This window comes from Vipera berus, assembly GCF_964194415.1.
Source record: "Vipera berus genome assembly, chromosome: 12".
NCBI classification, from domain to species: domain Eukaryota; kingdom Metazoa; phylum Chordata; class Lepidosauria; order Squamata; family Viperidae; genus Vipera; species Vipera berus.
This window is the reverse complement of record NC_138215.1, coordinates 2,785,872-2,805,648: the sequence shown is the minus strand read 5'-3', so window position 1 is coordinate 2,805,648 and position 19,777 is coordinate 2,785,872. Positions and strand designations below refer to the sequence as shown.

General features: G+C 52.3%; 1 protein-coding gene across 2 annotated transcripts in view; it reads right to left on the bottom strand.

Annotated features, from left to right (window-relative positions):
• Nucleotides 1–108: 108 nt before the first annotated feature.
• Nucleotides 109–19,777, bottom strand: part of SPG11 (SPG11 vesicle trafficking associated, spatacsin) — a gene marked incomplete at its 5' end in the record, with an annotated part of 43,515 nt that continues 23,846 nt past the window's right edge. For both annotated transcript variants that reach the window (XM_081337732.1, XM_081337733.1), the window contains 16 exons: nt 109–908; nt 1,032–1,183; nt 3,863–4,018; nt 6,701–6,789; nt 7,769–7,937; nt 9,069–9,176; nt 11,152–11,285; nt 11,981–12,118; nt 14,222–14,423; nt 14,532–14,674; nt 15,977–16,727; nt 17,097–17,311; nt 17,674–17,836; nt 18,561–18,668; nt 19,063–19,263; nt 19,450–19,683. In XM_081337732.1, the coding sequence (XP_081193858.1) occupies nt 728–908; nt 1,032–1,183; nt 3,863–4,018; nt 6,701–6,789; nt 7,769–7,937; nt 9,069–9,176; nt 11,152–11,285; nt 11,981–12,118; nt 14,222–14,423; nt 14,532–14,674; nt 15,977–16,727; nt 17,097–17,311; nt 17,674–17,836; nt 18,561–18,668; nt 19,063–19,263; nt 19,450–19,683 (3,144 nt within the window). In that variant the 3' untranslated portion in view covers nt 109–727. The remainder of the gene's footprint in view (nt 909–1,031; nt 1,184–3,862; nt 4,019–6,700; nt 6,790–7,768; nt 7,938–9,068; nt 9,177–11,151; nt 11,286–11,980; nt 12,119–14,221; nt 14,424–14,531; nt 14,675–15,976; nt 16,728–17,096; nt 17,312–17,673; nt 17,837–18,560; nt 18,669–19,062; nt 19,264–19,449; nt 19,684–19,777) is intronic.

Genomic DNA, 19,777 nt, shown 5'->3' with positions numbered 1-19,777 from the left:
AGTGGCTAAGCTGTACTATTTTTAAGGACAGGATGGTAATCAGTAGCCACAATCACCGCATGGCTTCCAGACTCCACCCCTGAGGGCTCTGAACGAAGGAGCAAAAGCAACAGGGAATCCTCCTTTGTTGCTGTGGCTTCTCAGGGGAGAAGGAAAGATGTCTAACCAGCCTTGGCTACTGGTCCACGCTTAGCCTCCTTTCCCAATATCTAAAGTGTCCGGCTTTCCCCACGTTCCTGATACGTCCAAGGATACTGCTATCAGCACAGTTGCCCATTTTTGCAAGTTTTGCAGTCGCTGAAATTCAAAATAGCAAATTTGCAAAGCTATTCTAATAGGTCCAAAAACAGATCTGAAAAACTATTTCTGGCATGAAAGAAAAAATAGTTCTGAGATATTCCCAGGTCAAATTCAGATACATTTTGCGCTGTTTGGCCATGAGATAATTCAAAACTATCTCTAAGCTTTAGCCAAGGAAGTTGGTCTTCAATGTGAAGTTCTAATCCAATGGCAGTTGTGTTCCAGTCTGACCTCAGAAGTCAATATATTTGATGCTAAGTCCAAGATTAATAATCCTCAATATTTTATGCAGTTCACACCATCTGAAAAACACTATGTTGAGTAATCTTTTTCCTCTGGATTATTGAAAATGTAAGTTTATTTTTCTGGCTTGTCTGAAATTTGTGAGGGCCCCAGTTACTGTTCTACTTTGTCCAGCCAGGATGAGCTAATTGGCCAGCAAATCGTTGAGACAGCAGCCTGTCTGGGCGTCATTCAGGAGCATGTTCACCACATCATAGAACTGGTTGTCATAGGCCAGCTTGTAATAGACGTAAATGTCCTCACAGTAGGTCAAGAGCTTCTTCAGGTTTCTCACAGCAAACTCGCTCGCTGCCTGCTGCTTGAACCTGAAAGAGAAGGTCTCCCAGTTAACACAGCTAAAAGGCTTCTGCCCCATCGCTTCCTGTCAGCTGCAAACTGCCTCCCCAGCTGCATGGAAGGGGCCAAAGTGGCTGACCGAGGAGACTCACTTCTGGGCGATCTCTTCAAAGGTGCCGGCCTTGAGCAGCCCCTGCTGCTTGTACTCCTCCAGGTAGCTGAAGTCGCCCTTTAGGACCACCTGCTGATGGAGCACCTCGGACCAGTCCGGGGTAAAGTCATACGCCTCGGCCACCACGGCTGCCTGGAGAAAGAGGGGAGGGACTCGGAGGAAGTTGGGTAGGGCCCAACCTCCACTGAGGCCCGAGGAAAGCCAGGAAGCCTGTTAAAGCCTCAGACCTTATCCTGGAATTGAAAACTACAGCAACGTTAAGGGAGCAAAGAAGGAAACCTCAAGAGCTTCTTGCACAGGTAGTCCTCGAGTTACAATAGATCACTTAGCGATGGTTCAAAGTCGTAAGCACAAAGGTACGACCCCATCCCAAAGCTAGTGTGTTGCAGCACCTCTGTGGTCATTCACCCTTACGACCAGAACCAACCGCAGACGCTGCAATGTACACACCCCACCTATTCACACACACACACAGCCTTACCGGTTCCCACAGGCACGGAGCCTCCTTTGCTGGCCCACCGGGTCCCACACGCTCCTGCCCACCCCGTCACCAATTGCTCACTTATCTTTCAGCTCAGGACGTTGGGGTAGGAAAGAAGGGCAAGCTGTTCCATTGCTGGCCAACGTGGCAGAAAAGCGGAGCATCCCTCACCACACTCTCCCTCTTCTGCCCTGTAAAGGCAGGCATGAAGCCTCCCTTTTTCTTCCGGCATCAGGGAAAAGTTTGCCGGCCTCTTGCATTCGGTGGGAGAAAGAGGGAGAGCGTGGCCGCACCTTTGCAGAAAGAAAGCAGGGGAAGAGGGAGGATGTGGCTGCGTGCATGCATATGTTTGCTGGAAGAAAGATGGCGTGTGTGGCAAGGGAAGAGTTTTGCCAAAAACAGAGGGCTGTGCCAGCATCTCAGAAAAAGATGGGTGCTTTTCTGCCACATGGACGACAATGGAGCAGCCTGGCCGCCTTTCCTACCCCGACGTCCTGGGCTCTGAATGGAGCTCTCTGGAAGGTGACAATCGGTGAAAGGGGTGGGTGCAGAGGCTGGCGTGGAGGAGGCCCAAGCAAGTGGCTGTGGAGACCCCCAAGAAGTGGAGCATGGGGCATCTCAGGGGGAGGTGGTCTTGGGAGGCCACAGGCAGGCATTATCTTCTCCACCCAATTCACCCATGTGCACTCAACATCTCACGCATTTGATTAAAAAATGCGCCGGGGAGAGCCAGGATGGGGGCTCGTTCATTTAACACGAATAACTATGTCCTCCTGACTTCCCAACATAACCATTACAGTCACAACTTGAGGAGTACCTGTATACCAATCCTTTGTGTGTGTGTGTGTGTGTGTGTGTGTGTGTGTGTGTGTCTGTGAAGTCTGCCTTGAGAGACTTTCTACATATTTTGAAGAGTCTGCTTTTTCAAAGGCTAGTTGGAGTTAAAAACTGTGGCTTGATTTTCCCCTAAAATATCACCCCAAAGAACTCTCTGGCCATGAATGCTGGGTTTCCTGCTTCCCATTTTTTGAATGAAATGGCGACAGGATCGGCCACCAGAACGGCAACTGCGACGGGATCCTAATCACACTCCCAGTCCGGGCTTCGTCTTGAGACGGACTCTGATGCGCAGAGCAAGCTGGCCTCTTTTCTGGACCTCCTTCATCCTACCTGGTTTTTGCAATTCCTCACTGTCAGGGCTAGAAAATTATACAGCTGTGTCCTTTGGTTGCTTTTTACACAGATAATACAGAATTTCGATTTTTAGGTGGTTTTATACATTACGCAAGATTACAGATAGTCCTCGGCTTAAAACCACTTGTTTAGCCACCATTCGGAGACCCAACGACACTGAATTAGAGACTTACAACCGGCACTCGTAGTTATGACCTGCAGCCTCTCAACAGTCACGTGGTCAAAATTCAGGTGTTTGAAAACTGGCATCTATTTTCAATGGCTGCAGTGTTCCAGATCACGCGGTCACCACTTACCACCTTTCCAGCCAAGGGGGGTTAAGTTAGTTGTCACTTAATAACTGCAATGATTCAGTAATAACCCTGGCAAAAAGGTCAGAATATTGGGCATCTCAATTATGGTCAGAACTGTGATCGTAAGTCAAAAATGATCTGCATTCAAAAATCCTATTAAAGAATAATTAGTCTCCCTGTTACAACAGAATTGGGACCAGGACTGCCACTGCTCAGCAAGGTGGTCATAAGGTGTGACAGCAACAACCATCCTGGCCGTCCCGCACGGTCGTGGGAGTCCCAGCTAAAAGGGGGAGGGGGCAGATGTCGGGAGGGCCAGTGCAAGCTGCACAGGAATTGAGCGGGGGGAGGCTGGGCACGGCCTTCCAAGGCGGAGCAAGCGCAGGAAGACCAGAAGGCATGGTGAGCGCAGGGCGGCTGGGGTGGAGAGCGGAGGGCGAGCACAAGGAGGCTGGCAGGACTTCTCAGAGTGACCGGTGACCTTCCTTGCTGGCTTCTCCGTTGCTTGGGGGAAGGTTGCAAATGGTGATCACAGGACACTGCCAAGGGCCCAAATTGTAGCCCTGTGATTGTGAGAATGCTCAGCAGCCAGAACTTCAAGAACGGTATGTAAGTCCCACCGGTGCAGCACTGTGGTGATTTTGAGTGGTTGGTAAAGGAGGACCACCTGTATACACTCAGGCCTGGTTGGTTGCTCTGTTTATCCGTTCGTTCAGCTTCTCTGAACTGCCCATCCCCCTCAAAGAAGAGTGACAGGAAAGAGTACCCCTCCTGGCATTTTTCTTCTAATATCTTTACCAATAAGCCAACCCATCTCTTCCAGAGGGTGAAGGCCTGTCTCACCTGGTAGAACATGGGCAGGGCCAGGATGCAGGGCAGCAAGCTCCTCCGCCTCAGGTTGATCAGCTTGGTCTTGTGGTGAGTAGTCAGGAAGTGGAGCTGCAGGGTGATGAGTCTGGCCAACTTCCTGCAGCGCAAGGACTGGCACACGCAGAAGTCCTGCAGACGGGAGCAGACAGAGATGCACTAGGCAGAGCAAGGAGGGAGCTACTGGAGCAACTGCCTGTCCCATTTCTTCCCAGAAGGGAGGCATCAACATCCACCCTTCAGCTCCAAGAACATTTGGGCCAGATTCCTGGCAAATCAAAGGTGACATTACTGGCGACTGGCTTGCTGAAATGTGTGAGTTCATAATATGGGGAAAAATGGGAGCATCAAAGCTTGGCTAGCAACAAGGTAAGAGAAGCACGTCTAATGTCTGATGGTAGAACAGGTGGAAAGCATTTCTTAGGCTCTCTTCCATGCTCCAAGGAGGGATTCAAATTTTGCAGATGCCTCTGTCCATCTTCGTTCTACCTTTCTCTATGGAAAACACTCCCAGGAAAGGACACCCACCAAGGAGTTCCACTCTTCTTGCTATATGGTTGTTTTGTAACACACAGGCAGGAAACATAATCATTTAAATCCTGCTCTTCAGGATATGAGAAAGAAGCTGGAGGAGGAGGGGGAGGAGGGGGGATAGGAGGAGGAGGAGGAAGAAGAGAAGAAAGAAAAGAAAGAGGCTTTGAAAGAATATCGGAAGGACCGTGAAAAAGATGCACTGAAAAGCTAGTATACCAGGCTTACTGAGTAGCAGAGAGACCAAACTGGCATACAAGAAAGACCCAAAGGTTACAAATGACGGGCAGCAGCTTCGCCCCAGAGGGCCCCAATGCTCAGCCGTTGAGCTGCTGGGCTTGGCAACTGGAAAGAGGGCAGCCTGGGTTTGCAGCTCCCGCTCCTGCTCACCTAGCCATTCGAAAACGTGCAAATGCGGGTAGACAAAGAGGTACCACTTTGGCGGCAAGGTAACAGTGCTCCATGCGCCTTGGCATAATAGTGATGCTGGCCACATGACATGGAGGCGTCTTCGGACAACGCTGGCTACCTTGGCTAAGAAACGGAGATGAGCGAGCCCCACCCCCTGGAGTCAGTCACAACTGGATAGGGGAAACCTTTAAATCTTTCAAAATTCAGCCCTGCGATTACGGCTGTACATCATGATGTTGTAAAGCATGTGACTGGACTCGACTTCATGACCTTTTTTTGTGGTGTCTGTTAAGCAAATGTAGCAGTTGTAAACATCAAGTGAAGACCAAGGTCGTTAAACGAACTCGCTGTCCACAATAGGGCGCTTTTTGCCAAAACTGGAAATAAATGTGTTTCCAGCAAAAATGTTACAAACTGCGGTTACATGACGGTAGGGCTCTGCAAACAGCCATAAATGTGGGCTGCTGCCAGCGGACAAAACGCGCTCCTGTGAGTGCGGGGGAAGGCCTGACAGTATAACTTTGAAGAGTCAGCTAAGCAACCAGTTAGTTATAAGTCGATTACCTGTAAATTTAGAAAAAAGTAGGCCAAACAGATAATAACAAAATCTGGCAATGGCTGAAAAGGAAACCTGAAGAGAGAGAGAGGGGATCATTCTGGTTGCACAAGACCGGGTTTTAAGCAGAAAACTATTATTTTCCTCTTGAGAAAAAGATGCTGAGCGCCTGGAAAGAGTGCAGAGAACAAGAACAAAGACAATGAGGGGCCTGGGGGCTAAAACCTAGGAAGAACGGTTGCAGCAACCGGGTATGTCCAGCCTAATGAAAAGGATGAGCCGTGACGTGATGGCGGTCCTCCGGTATGTGAGGGGCTGTTGTAGAGAAGGGGGGGGGAGCCTGTTCTCCAACGCACCTGAAGGCAGGACAAAAACTACCTGATGGGACATCATTAGCGAGAGGTCCAGCTTGGAGCTAAGGAGAAATTTCCTGAGAGTGAGAACAATTAATCGGTGGAACGGCCTGACCAGAAGCTGTGGACGCTCCTTATCTGAGGGCTTTCAAGAAGAGACTGGACAACCATTTGATCTAAGGGGGTTGGACTAAATGACCTCCAATTCTATGATTCTGTTCTATGAATTCCGGAAGGTGGAGAGAATGGCAAGCTAGAGAGAGGAAAGGGGGAAGACCTCTGCTCGCCCGAGGAAGGCTGGGGAGGGGGAAGGGTCAGCTCTTTGTGGCTCAGCAGAGGGGAGGGGGGGGCTTCTGGATCTGGTGGGGGAGGGCAGGCATCCTTTAGGAATGAAAGGGGTGCAACCATCATGCCATCGGTCTTTCTAATTTACTCACTGATACTTTTGGCAGGGAGAGGATTTGGGGTGTTTGCATTTGTAAGTTGTGTTGCTGCTCCTGGTTTCTTTCTCATGATTCCGTTATTCCCTTGCATACGAAGGAAACTGCATCAACAAACCCCAAAGACAAATATTTGAACATCTTTTAACTTAAAAGTAGCAGCCTTGGTGGATAATGCAGGAGCAAACGGAAGAATGAAGGAAGGAAACTTCCTCTGTCCTTCCTGAATCCCAAGTACAGAGAAAAGAGGACGTGTCGGGAAAGCAGAAAACTGGGATGTACGGTACGACGGATATAGAAAGTCTGCACACCTTTGTTAAAATGCCAGGTGTTGACAGGCCAACTGCACTTTCTTGAGAACAACCAGGTAAGCACTTCAGCCAGCTCAGGGCTCCATCAGGTCCTCCCCTGCAGGGATTCAAGCTAGCCAGTCTCTAAACGTCACCCCAACCTCAGCTGCGGATTTCCACCACAAGATGCCAGCGACACACCTGCACCTGCACCTTCTCATTCTCCCTCTCACCTTGGAGTAGCTCTCTGCAGCATCCAGGAAGAGGGTGAGGGCTTTCATCAGGAGCTTCTTCAAGCTTGGCACGTCCCGAAGGCTCTCCTCTAGAAGGGAGAGAGCGGCTGACAGCCTGGGCCATCGTGGCAATCCCACCCAGGATTGTGGAATGAAAAAGGGAGTGACCCAAAAGGGAATCAGAGGTATTTCACCAAGCCCAAATGACCACAGCCGCCTCCCCCAAGCTGCTTTGGACATAGGCGGCCACTCTCTCACTGGAGCAGGGGTGAGGTGGGGTGGTCCTGCTACCCCGTCTCATTGGATGAGAACCTGCTGAAGGGGTCAGAAGAAGCCCCTGCTTAACAGAGCACAACAACAGAGCTCCTGTTGGCTGGAAAAGCTCAGGCCTGCAGGGGCCTCCTTGGAAACACTCCCGGGGAGGGCGGGCTGCTCCCTCAGCCACCCTTGAAATCCAGCAACAGAAGCAACCTCATTTTCTCACCGCTTCTCCCCCTGGGCACAGCTGGCACGGGATTACTGAATGTGACCAGACTCCAAGGCAACACTGGCATCAAAGCAACAACCGCCTTTTTCTGGTATCACTGGGTCCAAGCTACAATATTTTGGATAGGCTTAGAAGTGTGATTGTGTGAGTTACTGCTGGGCAGCTGAATTTGCAGATCTGCTTCTAGATGCTTGTAGAGGACACTGAAGCCCAGCACAGCTGACTCCATGGGAGGCTCTTGGTTGAAACGCAACTCCCACCATCCTCATCCCTGGACCTTCCACCTGGGAGACTAGTTCAGCAGCACCCAGAGGCCATAGCTGGCCTTAGGAGAGAGCCGCTTTCTGAGGACTGACTGGGTCTTGGTGGCCGAGCAGGGCTGCCCATTTGGCTGATACCAGCCTGAAGGGAAGAGAAAGAGGAGCTGGGCCCTCGGTGCGCTTGGCTTCCTCGGGAGAAGCCAGACAAAGAACAAGTTGTACGAGAAACCCCCGACCAGACCAGCGTGATGGATCCCCGAGGGCAGCCTCCATCCTCCATCCTGTCTGCGGAGGGGCCTCCCCGGCCAGGCGAGTCCTTACCCCACGGCTGGGATTCAATCAGCTTCAGCTGGACATTGGCCGCAGCCTCGTGGTTCTCCCCAATCTCCCGGCACATGCTGAAGCAGAGGGCGATCATGTTGTGCTTCTCACTGTCTCCCGGCCGGCAACGCTTGATGTAGTCCAGCAGGGCTGTCTTGAGGGTCCCGTTCTGCCAGAGAGAGAAGGGACACTGGTATGTCGCCAGTTACCAGTCTGCCACACAGCCAAGCGGCCCAGGCCGCCCCCTCCACTGGTCAGCAGATGTCCTTCACAATGGCAGAATACCAAAAAGGGGGGTGGGGGGGCTCGAGGCGATTCCGACCCAGCATGTCCCAAAGTGGTGACTGCGATCTTGAACACGTCCACTGAACAAGAGCCCACTCAGGGTTTCCACTGCCGAAGTGCTCTTAAAACAGGAAGTTTCTCCCCAACGTTGCTTCAGGATCTCCCTTCCTTTCACTTACATTCAATATTCCACGTTTAGAACGATAAAAAACAAGCCTCGACTTCCTTCAAGGCAACACACGTTGAAATACTTGGAAGCGCCGGGCAGTAAAACTTTCCTCGGTTATTAGTGAATCAATGGCATCTCATGTTTTTCTCAGAGTTTCACGTTAAACTTCTGATTATATTTTAGGCTTCCATGTCGTTTGCCATTTAATGTTTGGCATACTGCTCTCCAAACTTCCAAGAGTTTCTGTTCTCTAAAATGAACTTTAAATGAATAATCCTCTGGACAGATAATCCTAAGAGGAGCAGGGCCCAGCTCTCCCAAGACATACTCAAAGCCGGAAGATAATGACTGATGTGGTTGGAGGGGAGAGAGTTATGGCTGCTGCCCAGAATTGTACAGCTAAGAGCATCAAATCTAATACATTATTATCATCATTTCCCTCTTCTTCTCTAGTAATCCCCTGTCCCATGACAGGAAGAAAGTGAGATGATGTTCCAGAGGACTTCTGGAGTCCTCCCATCCGCCTAGGATACAAAGAGACGTCACCTATACAAGTATTAGCACAATCTACCGGATCGTAAAAGGGAAGGGAAGTTCTTAACAGTCCAAGTTAATTTCTGGTGATGGCTGCATTGCTTTAAGGTCTCTGCTCTAGATTCCTGCCAGGCAGAAAGGCCAGCCTACTCGACTGCAAGTTCCTCCTCTGCTTTTGGAAGACGGCTGGAAGGACAGGAGGAAACTCAACACGGCCCCCCCCTTGACTCTCTCTGAGGGAAAGGGAGGGGAGAGCACGAGGCACCTAGGCCAAAGGAGGAGGGGAGAGCAGAGCTTGTTCGTAAGGCCTACCGGGTCCAACTTCTTCCTCATCAGCACCTCAAAGTAATGTTTTTCATGTAGCAGGTCAAAGATGTAGGTCATCTCATTGTATCTGCCGATGCCAGTGAGAAGTCGAACCTTTGTGGAGAGGAGAAATGTCAACTGAATAAGATGGGCTGAAATGCCCATCCACAGGACTGCCGAGCACATAGTTGGGGGAAGACAAACATTCACAAGACCTCTGCTCCTTCCGTGAAGCGTGAGGGCATCTGGGCAGCATCTGCCACTTCCTGATATCCAGTCGCTTTCAGAAAGGGGGTCCCGGAGTCCCAGTCAATACGGGCGGTCCTCAACTTACAACAGTTCTTTTAGCGACCGTTCAGTGATAAAAGCACTGAAAAAAGTGACTTATGACCATTTTTCACACGACTGTTGCAGCATCCCCAGGGTCAATTAAGACAGTTGGCAACTGATTCCTATTTATGACGGTCGCCGTGTCCCCCGGATCACACAATCCCCTTTTACGACCTTCTGACAAGCAAAGTCAATGGGGGAGCCAGATTCACTTAACAACCGTGTAGAGCCTTGGTGGAGCAGTGGGCTAATGCCTCCTTAAGTAACACCAGCTGCCTGCAATTAGTGCAGGTTCGCATCCCACCAGGCTCAAGGTTGACTCAGCCTTCCATCCTTCCGAGGTAGGTAAAATGAGGACCCAGATTGTTGGGGGCAATAAGCTGACTTTGTAATAATGCCACTTGGGGTGTGTGTGTGTGAAAGCCCTAATAAGCAGGCATATACATAGAATGAAGGCTACTGCTAAGCTTGTAAGCCGCCCTGAGTCTTCGGAGAAGGGCGGGATATAAATGGAATTAAAATAAAATAAAAATAAAAATACTAACTTAACAACTGCACTTAACAACAGAAATTGTGGTGACAGGTAGTCCTTGAGTTATGAATGTAATGAAGCCTGCCAATTACATTCGTAACCCGAGGATTCGTTGGAGTGAATCACGTAAAGTGAACGTGAAAACTCCCAGCCTTTGCCCACACATTTGCTAATCGAATGGACGGGTCGTTAGGTGCACGAGGTATCGGGGGGGGGGGAGGCCATGGGGGGGGACTAGTGAGGGAACAGCCCACCTGCTTCAGACCAGCCAAGGACTCCCCTGCCCCACTGAGATACCTCAAGCTCCCCAAAATTGCTTCCCCCGATTCTGCCGCACTGGCTTTCTCCCCTGCCAAGTTCTAGCAAGCATCCCTGCTCCTTGCGCCCTGCTTGGCTGGCAATCTCCCTCCAGGCTCCCATGGTCTTTGCAAAAAGCCCTTGCTCTGAGAACAGAGCCTGGGAAGGAGGTGCCGACCCCCCCCCCCCCCGGTCTCCGCTGTTGCTGGCAAAGGCTTTTTGCAAAGACGCCCGGAGGACACAATCTCCCTGCAGGCAAATGGAGGGAAGGCCTGAAGGACCGCAGCCTCCCTCCCGTTTGCAAAGCCTTTTGCAGCAGTTCTCGTCCAGGCCTCAATTCGCAGAGAACAGAGGCCTAAAGGAGTGGGGGATCTCGCGTGACCTCGTGGTACTTTAGCCTCTGTTCTCTGTGAACGCACCCAAGGCCTGAAGCACCAAAGCAGGCAAAGCAGCCGTGGCAGAGGGGCTGGAGAGGAGACAGCTCGCTGGATCTTCGCAAGGTGCGTGAGTCTTGGCAGGCCCAGAGCCTGTGGAGACCCGGCTGGGGTGTGTGTGTGTTGCGGTGCCTCTGCGGTCGGTCGTAAGGGTGAAAGACTGCTGTGGTGCTGCAGCATTCGTAACCTCGGGACTGTGTCGTAAGTACACACTCCCCGTGATGAAACTTCCAACGCTCACTAAGTGAACTATTGTAACTCAAGGACTACCTGTACCACTCTCCATTTAGACAGTGAGAATGAGCAGGTATTAAGATCAGAGGAGGACCCTGGCCTGCCACCCTCTTTGCCCTGAAAGAAGCTGCAGCCTCCAGCTAACAGCGCAGAACGCTTGGCGGTTGCGAGGGGCAAATTCCTGCTGCATGACGGCCTATTCTAAAATCCTGAAGGGACCAAGCAGCTGCCGCCAATCCGTGTTCTCGGAGGAGTTACCTACCACGAGGCCGTACTCTTCATTTGGCGCCAAGTGTTCATCTGTGAGCAGCCGGGCAGCTTGGAGGACACGAGTAATCCCCTCCATGTGGCAAGTCAAGCTGAAACAGTTGTGGGCCAGAATCAGGAGCTCCACAGCTACAGAAGAAGAGGGACTTCCATGAACAAACACCTGTGACACACACACACACACACACACAAATCCTGGCATCCTCCTACAGGCTGCTAAAGTACAACCCCTAGCAATTTTGGCCAACGTTGACAATGATAAGGGATGTCAGGAGTTGTACTTCAGCCAAGTGGATCTATGAGGAAGCAAATGTTGCTCAGAGGGGCGAACAGACAGCAGATCACTGAGTCATCATTTGCCTGACGAAAAATAAAAGCTCCAGGTATTTTGAGGTCCAGGTTTTTCCTAGTTCTGCCACTTTGTCTCTCTGGGAAACATTAGCACATCACTAAAGAACACTCCCCACTGCCCAGGGCTCCCAAGACAGAGCTGCCCAGAGGAAAAGCACGTCGGCCGGGGCCCCCATGGAGAAGGCACCAGCTGCTTGGCTTCGATCCTCGTGGACGTGCTGGCCGAGTTTCAATACATGACACCACGTTGTGTCAATGGGGACTGTGCAAGAAGAGTGAATGAGAGACACGATATGCAGATGACGTCGACGCCAAGGAGAACCTTGCTCCCCTGGCCAATAGACCTTCCTGAGATCTTTGCCAAAGTACACATATTTTGCATTTCAGTCTTAGTGGAGACTCAGAAGTCCTCATAAAACTAACCTTAAATTCCAACCTCACAAGGACCCCTTTTCTATCCACCATGAACTTACTAGAGGCAAGCTCCCCGTGTGGCACAGAGGAAACCTTATCCAGCAGTTTCATGCCGACAAGTGTGTGGTCCTGGCAAAGCTTGGCCAGTTGCAGGAACCTCTGGCTCTCCTCAGCAGGGTTTAGGGCTGGGTTTTGCTCTGTACATAAAATAAGTATTCTTTTAATTGCACAGTCAACTCTTCACAAGCGAAGTGGACAGGTTGCATCTCTCCTCTGGTTCAGTCCTAGGAATTATATTCCTTCAGCAGCCTGACACAGTTCAATCAAATAACGATCATGAGTCACAGTCTGAGAGAACTTAGGTTAAAAAGGCAAATGCAGAGCAAACACAGTACAGCAACAATCACAGAACATAGAAACAACATAGAATAATAAAGTTGGAAGGGACCTTGGAGGTCTTCTAGTCCAGGGCTTTTCAACCGGTGGTACGTGTACCACCTGCGGTACGCTGGCACCTGGCAGGTGGTACGTGATCATCCTAGCATGGGAGGGGAATGAGCTGAACTGGGGGCAGCACCGCACAAGCCGGACTGAGAGACGGCTGGAGCTGCACAGCTGTCAAGGCTCAGCAGAAGTGCCAGGATCAGCGCCGGGCTCCAGCTGATTGGCGCTTCTTCTCATTGGCGCTTCTTCGGGGCTCAACAGAAGCGCCAGGATCAGCGTGGGATTCCAGCTCTTTCCTTCGCGGGGAAGGGGGCGGGAGGGGGAAATGAGGCTTCCACGTTCTTCAAATCAAAGCAAAGCAACGGGAACCGGAAGTTGCCAATCGCCTGGCTGACAATGGCGGGCTCAGCTGCGCTGCTCTGGAAGCGCAAGGCAGAGGCACCCTGAAAACGGACCGGAGAGAAAGCAGAACAGAAGGGAAATCTGAAAGCACCCCAAAAAACCCCCAAACCCACCTGCGGACAGTCTTTTCCCCTCCTTTCTGAACACCGATGGTCTCCTGTGACGGGTGAGGGGGGCAGCGAGAGGAGGGGGTGCTGCCTGCTACGGTGGTGTACTTCATTTTGGACATGTAAGTGGCTGGCCTCGTGGTGGCTGTGCGCGATGAGACTGGGCTGCGTGGGGCGCTTTGTTTTGGGAAGGGACACAGCAGTCCTGGCAGTTTTTCAAAACTCCACAGCAGTTTTTTCCCTTTGCTTTGGGTGCCCAATTTGGACAAAATTGCCTGGCAGATGCTGCGTTCTCTTTAGTTTGGCTCCTTCGCTGGTTTCTCTTTTTGCAACGTTGCTTTTTTGGGGCAGGGGGAGTTTAGCAAAGAGCAGCCGTCAGCTGTGGCCTGTTAGACTTACAAACACCCGTTTCCAAAGTAAATCCCTCGCTCGGCTTCCCTCGTGGGATGCAATTCCCACGGAGCAGCCGTTTAAGACAGGGGCGGGGCACCTTGGCTCCTTCATGACTCACGGACTTCAACTCCCAGAATTCCTGAGCCAGCCATGCTGAGGGGAAAGGGAGAGGTTTCCAAGCTGAGCCATGCTGGCTCAGGAATTCTGGGAGTTGAAGTCCACGAGTCATAAAAGAGCCAAAGTTTCCTCCATGCTGGCTCAGGAATTCTGGGAGTTGAAGTCCACGAGTCATAAAAGAGCCACGGTTCCCACTCCTGGTTTAAGATCTCTGAACTCCGGAGTCAATTTGAAACTTGCTCCATGGCTGTGATGGATTATTGATTCAACCAATAATTAGAAGTTAGCATCTACATACCCATGGAAAAGAAATATATTTGGGAAATATTAAACAGGCAGGAACAATAGGAAAGAGGTAGAAAACCTAGCCCCAGAAACCAACTGTTACAAATAGGAAGGCTGCTCCAAAAGAAACATCCATTTCCCTTCTCTTAGAAAAGTCAAGCCGAAAAATAAAAGCACCAGAGAAGAGGGATTGTTTTTTCCCCTCTCTCTTCCCCCCCCCCCCCGCTCAGTTAATAGCCTGGGGCAGACAGCCCAGAAACGCGAAGCGATGCAGCGATAAGCGCTAGCCTTGAACAAACCAAAGAAAGCTGCTTGATCAAGTTTTTGACCCCTTGCTAGGCGACTGGTGGTCCTCGGATATTGCCATATCCTAAAAGTGGCACAATGGGTAAAAAGTTGAAAAGCCCTGTTCTAGTCCAACCTCCAACTCAAGCAGGGACCCCTATCAAAACCAGTCAAATTATCACAATCAATCAGAAGTGTGAAATGACAACGTGTGGGCCAAATTCCCAGAGCCAAACCTGCTTGCCCAGCTTTGTGTTCCCAACTTACTGCCTCTTCCTTGCGAAGGCACCAGCAGCTCACGGGTGATTTCCTCTGCCACGAGCTCAGCCACAGCCCCCGGCTCCAGCCCCTGGTTGGTGATGAAGGCCTGGGCCTTCTTGTACCAGTCTGGCTGTTGCGAGGACAGAATTGCCCGAAGCAGCTTCTCTGAATCATGGGCAGTGATCTCGCTGAAGGAACAGCCAAGCTCCTGCAGGGCACCAGGGGGGAGGGGGGGGAGAGTCAGACCCCCTGGCTTCCCACTTGACGCATGATGGCTGCTTGCCTCCCTCCCCAATTCCAGGCCCCAGTGACATACTTTGGAGAGTTCGTAAAGGTAGAGAGTCTGTCGACAATAATTCCGACCGTGCACACATTCTGCAACTAAAGTCTGCAGGCTGCCAACAACTCCACCGTCCGGAGGGGAGCCCCCCACCGAGGACCAGGAATCGTGGCTGGAGGCTGAGAAGAAAACCGAGGTGATCCCTTAGCAGATAGCCAGAGCAATAGACCAAGACTTGTTGCGCTCTGTTCAGAGAGAGCCTAGGATGCATCCTCCCCACTTGCCCCACTTGCAAACTCTGAGCCAACAGAAGCTCCAGACTTGCAAATGAACTGTTGAATGGCACCATCCCTCTCCACTTGTTTCTGAAGGGGAAAATGGTACAGGAAGTCCTTGACTTACAACAACCGCGGGGAGGGTGAAGTGTGGATGCACCGCTTTGCGATAGCAATCCCTACAGTCCAAATCCCACCATCTTTAGGGAAGGAAACTTCCTGCTGGCTTCTCACCACAAAGCCAGAGCGGCAGCCGCAGGGAGTTGCAAGCGGTGGGTGGGGGAGGGTGCATGGCAAGGCTTGGGTGTGTGTGGGGGGGGGGGGAATGTGAGGGTACATGAGAGGGGCAGCAAGGGTTGGGGAGGGGGGTGCACTGGGATGCCCAAGGGTGCAAAGGTGGCATGGTGAGCCTGGGGGAGGGCGTGCAAGGGAGGCACTGTGAGAATCGGGTAGGGTGTGCCAGGGGAAGGGAGCTTCAGCAAAAGCGCAGAGGGGCCCATGGGTGGCCGGCCTGGTGCAAGCGCAGAGAGGCTGGGGAAGGATGCCCAAGTGGTCAGGGAGACTCACCCCGACAACTTGCAACCTTCTTTGCCGGCTTCCCCGCTGACCTTCGGAGGAGGCTGGCAGGGAGGTTGCAACTGGCGTCAGCTGATGCTGGGAGACGCCACCATCTAACTGCCAGCCGGTCACCAAGTGCACAGACGGTGACCAGGTGACTGTGGGGATGCTGGAACTCTGGGGACCAGTTCTAACCACCATTCATTCAATGCTGCCGTAACTTGGAATGGTCGTAAGTCAAGGGTTACCTTTACTGATTTTAAAATGTCAGAAGGGCAAAATTAAACAGGAGTCTTACAGCGCCGGTAGAACGGCCGGTGTAAAAACCCACTGCCACTGTTCACCCTCTGCTCAACTGCAGAAGCAAGCTGGCAAACCAACGTGCTGTAAGGAGCCGCAGTGGTGCAGTGCTTAGAATGCAGCACTGCAGGCTGACTCTGCCCACGGCCAGGAATTGGAGGATCCTGAGGGGGCTCAAGGTGGACTCAGCCTTCCGTCCTTCAGAGGACGGTAGAATGAGGAGCCGGTGCTGTAAAGCCCTGCGGAGCAGCAGATAAGTCTAAGTGCTCTTGCTATGAGGAAAGAGCACAATGACCTGTGAGAGAGGAGCTGGTCTCACTCGGAGGTTTGACTGCGGGTGCAACTTACAACTCTTCAGCCGTTTCTTTTCGGCTGCCGCTTCGCTGTGCCTCATGCTGCTCTCAGCTGCCAGGAGAGCCTGGATCTCTGGATGGAAGCAGCTCTGAGCAGCCTCTCCCAAGGCCAGCCTTCTGCAGTGCAAGATCAGTGCAACGTCTCGGCTGTAGAAGCTGAAATAGCGGCAAACCCGGGCAGCTTCGTGCACGCTTCCTTCGTCCAGAAGACGCCCAAGCAGAAAACTCAGGGACGCCACTTCAGCCTTGGAAAGCATAACGGTGGATGTATCCTGGGAAGGGAAACCTCTGAGCTCCAGATACTTAGGACTGTTTAAAGCAGCAACCTTGGAAAAGGGGAATTCCTTGGCCAAGGAGTCAAAGGACAGCTCACCACTTATGGAAACCTGGCGAGAACCTCGGGGCTCCGCCTGCCCTGCGCCTTGGCCGAAAGTCTGTCGCCTGATGTGGCACCGCCAAATTTCCTTCTCTATCTTTTCCAGATCATCCACAGGAGTCGGGTCACTTCTGGCCAGCCAGTGTCCAGCTAGAGTAAGCAGGAGTTGCTTCTCTAAGATGCCGGACCCACCCTGATCTTCCGGGCCTTCCGAGACCAAATCTACCTGAGCCAAGAAGAAGCTGGAGGCAGCGCGATTAGAGACGGCATTTTGCATGTAGTTCTCGTGGCACTTTTTCCAGAACTCGGCCCTTGTCCGTTTTTGAGTCCAGTGGCCAGTCTGTTTCAAGAGGAGGATGTTTTGGAGCACCTGAAAAGGAGACAACCAACCATCAGAAGCCAAGGAATCCACTGCACAGAAATGCTCGTCTGACACAGAACCTCGTGATTCCATGGATGGCTTGCTCCCACCCCACCCCCACGGATCTCCCACCCTCGCTATCCGGCCCCTCTTCCTGGCAGAGGGTCAGTGAACTCCGGAGCGTGGCTTGTGAAGGCCAGGCTGCCTCGGACTGACAGGGGTCCCAGACAGAGCAGATGCAGATCCGGACACACAGCGGCACCAGATGTGAGGGAGGGGAAAGCAGCCTCCAACAGCTGACAGGGATGAGATTAATTTTGCAGCAGATGAAACACAATCAACGGGAATAAAAATTAAAAAGGCTCGACTCCAGGGTACCTCCTGAATAACGACGTTGTCTACAGGCAGGGCGGCCAGTTCTGCTACGTTGCGAGCCACAGCAAAAGAGCTGCTCTCCTGCAGCTGCTCCAGAATCCTTTGGCACTCCTCCTGAAACCTCTCCAGGCTGTAATTGCCCAGCAGAGTCCGACTGATGGAGACGGGCGAATCCTTCAAGATGGCGCTGAGGGCACTGAGCTTCTTCAGATCCGGTCCTGTACCCAAAAAGGAGAAGAGCAATAGCAACAGGGGAGGAGCCACAAGAGAGCCTCTGGGAATGGAGCAAAGGGGCTCTTCCTGAGTCCCTCCCCCAGCAACAGGGCTGCACAGCTGTGGCGCCCCAGTTGGGAGAGCGCCTAACATCAAACCAGAGAAGCCCTGCAGCTAAGTCGGCCAACAGAGCCCGCCGAATCCAGCATCCTGTTCTGCAAAAAGGTCAGCAGCTGCCCCAACAGGAAGTCCATCAGCAGGCCATTTACTGCTCCCTGACATAGGGAAGGCTGTCCAGAGCCCCCCCCCAGCCCCCAGCCGTCTTAGCCGAGGGCAGCCACAGAGAAGAGAAGGAAGATGTCCTTGCCGTGAAGAAGAGCAGTTCCTACATCTGCAAGCAGTTGGAGGAGCTTTCTGAATTCGTACTCTGTTCCGCACTGGTGCAGCATCAGCTTGAGCAGGAAGGAGGCCTGCATCTCCAGCCAGGGCCCAGGAAGGACGGGCGGCCACCTCTCGCACTGAGCTTGAAGCTGCAGGAAGAACAGGTCACTAGGCAAGACTGTTTCAAAGCCTTTCCTCCTCAGCTCTGGTACAAAATTAAACCGCTTGCATCAAAAGCCACTCGAGCAGCAGCAATTTTGGTACCTGGAAACTCTGCACAAAGAAATGCCTGCACGTGGCCAGATGAAGCCTCCTTCAACTGGTTTGCTGAGCAATGCCTCTTCCTTGAGAAAGCCCCTTTACTGGACCAGCCTCTTCACCCTCAAAATGTACAACTTCCCCCAACACTTGTTCCTCAGTCAGGAGCGGAATTTACCTTCCTCATCTCGCTACCTGGCCTACTGACAAGCATAAGCGGGCCACACTCCAAGTTTGCCTCCAAGTGGGACAAACATGATTCCAAAACAGTCTTTGCCTTGAATAGCCAAGTTTCTGCTCTGGCTACAAGAAAGATGAGGGAGTGGAGTAGATGGGCCTGCTTGTGAAGGTCAGAATGCTGACAAATCATGCAAGACGACAGCCGGTGGATAAACACGAGATGTCTCCACCGCTGCATCTTTGGTCTCATCAACAGGAGCTGACAAGGTGCCAGTCCAGGAGCCAAGAAGGGGCCACACCGGCAGCACCCCTTGGAATCGGATCGCCTGGCAGCCAGGCTGCCTCCAAGGGCTGGCAGCATCCAGGAGACAAAAAGGGGAATCTGCCCGTTCGGTTTGTAAAAAGCCTCAGGGAGCAAGTTAAATGTCTGCTTACTTTTGAAAGACTGTCTTGAAATGTGAGTAGTTTGATCTTGGCTTGGCTGTAATTTTTGTAGTCCATGCACAATTCATACACTTCCAACATTATCAGCAAAGGAGAATCCTGAATATCAGAAGAGAAAGAAAGAATTGTGTGCCCAAATTCTACCCAGAGTGGGTTGCACATCTTTGGAAGGAAAAAAGATGAGTTTTCTGGGCAGGGGACACCGGAGAGATGGAGGAGGCAGAATCCCTCTTCTCATCCGCTTCTGAGGGAGCGGCGAGCTCTCCTCTGCCGGATGTCTTCAAGCCAACTCTGGTAGCCGACTGGTAGGAGGAAGGCTCCATCCAGATTCTTGCATGGAGCACGAATCCAGTCTCAGGGCCTCCCCCAAGTCTAGGATTCTGGCTGTTCCTCGTCCCTCCCCCTTCCCCAGCACTCCATGAAATGGGGCAATATCTGCCCCCAAGAGAGACCTGCTTTGGTGCCACCTGCCGAGCTACCCCGGCCAGCTTGCCTTCAGGAAGAGCTGGAAGGCGTGAAGGAGAGTTCTGGCCTTCCGTCTCTCCAACAGCCACCGCCAGAGAAGGGCCAGGTCTGGAAGGCTCCACTCGTGGGTCTCAACCATGCCTTCGATGTGCCCGATCACCTCACCGATGGCAGAACTGTCCATGGACGTTATTATCCAAACACAGAGACAATGGAGAATGCTGGCATCCTGCCCGATGTGTGAACGTGAAGAAACAAAGAGAAGAAAAGCAGAGAGGGGATTCAATAAGCCACGTGCCAAAGTCCAAACTATCGCAGCCAGCCTGCATCCAACAGACAGCTCAGGCGCTATTCCAGTCTCACCTCCCACCCCTCTCGGTCTCCCAAGGAGCGCCGACGCCAACCCTGGAGGTACCTGGGAGCAAGCAGCGAGCACACTCAGGACGGGCGCCTGGTGCCTCAGCGAGGCAGCCAAGAGGTGTCGCCAAGGGCACGGCTGCTCCTGGCTCTGGAGCAGGACGTGGAACAGGTCCTGCGGCTTCTGCTCAAGCCCCTGCAAGCCACCCTGCTTCGGAGGCTGCAAATGCCCCAGGGACAGCTCCAAGTGCTCCCGCAGGGGCAGAGGGAACTCCTGGAGGAGAGGGGTCACCTGGGAGAGGGAGGGAAGGAAGGAGAGCAAGCAGCTCAGAAGGTCTGTAAAGCTTGGGCCCAGAGCCCACCGTGCCTAAGAGGGGAGCTGCAGC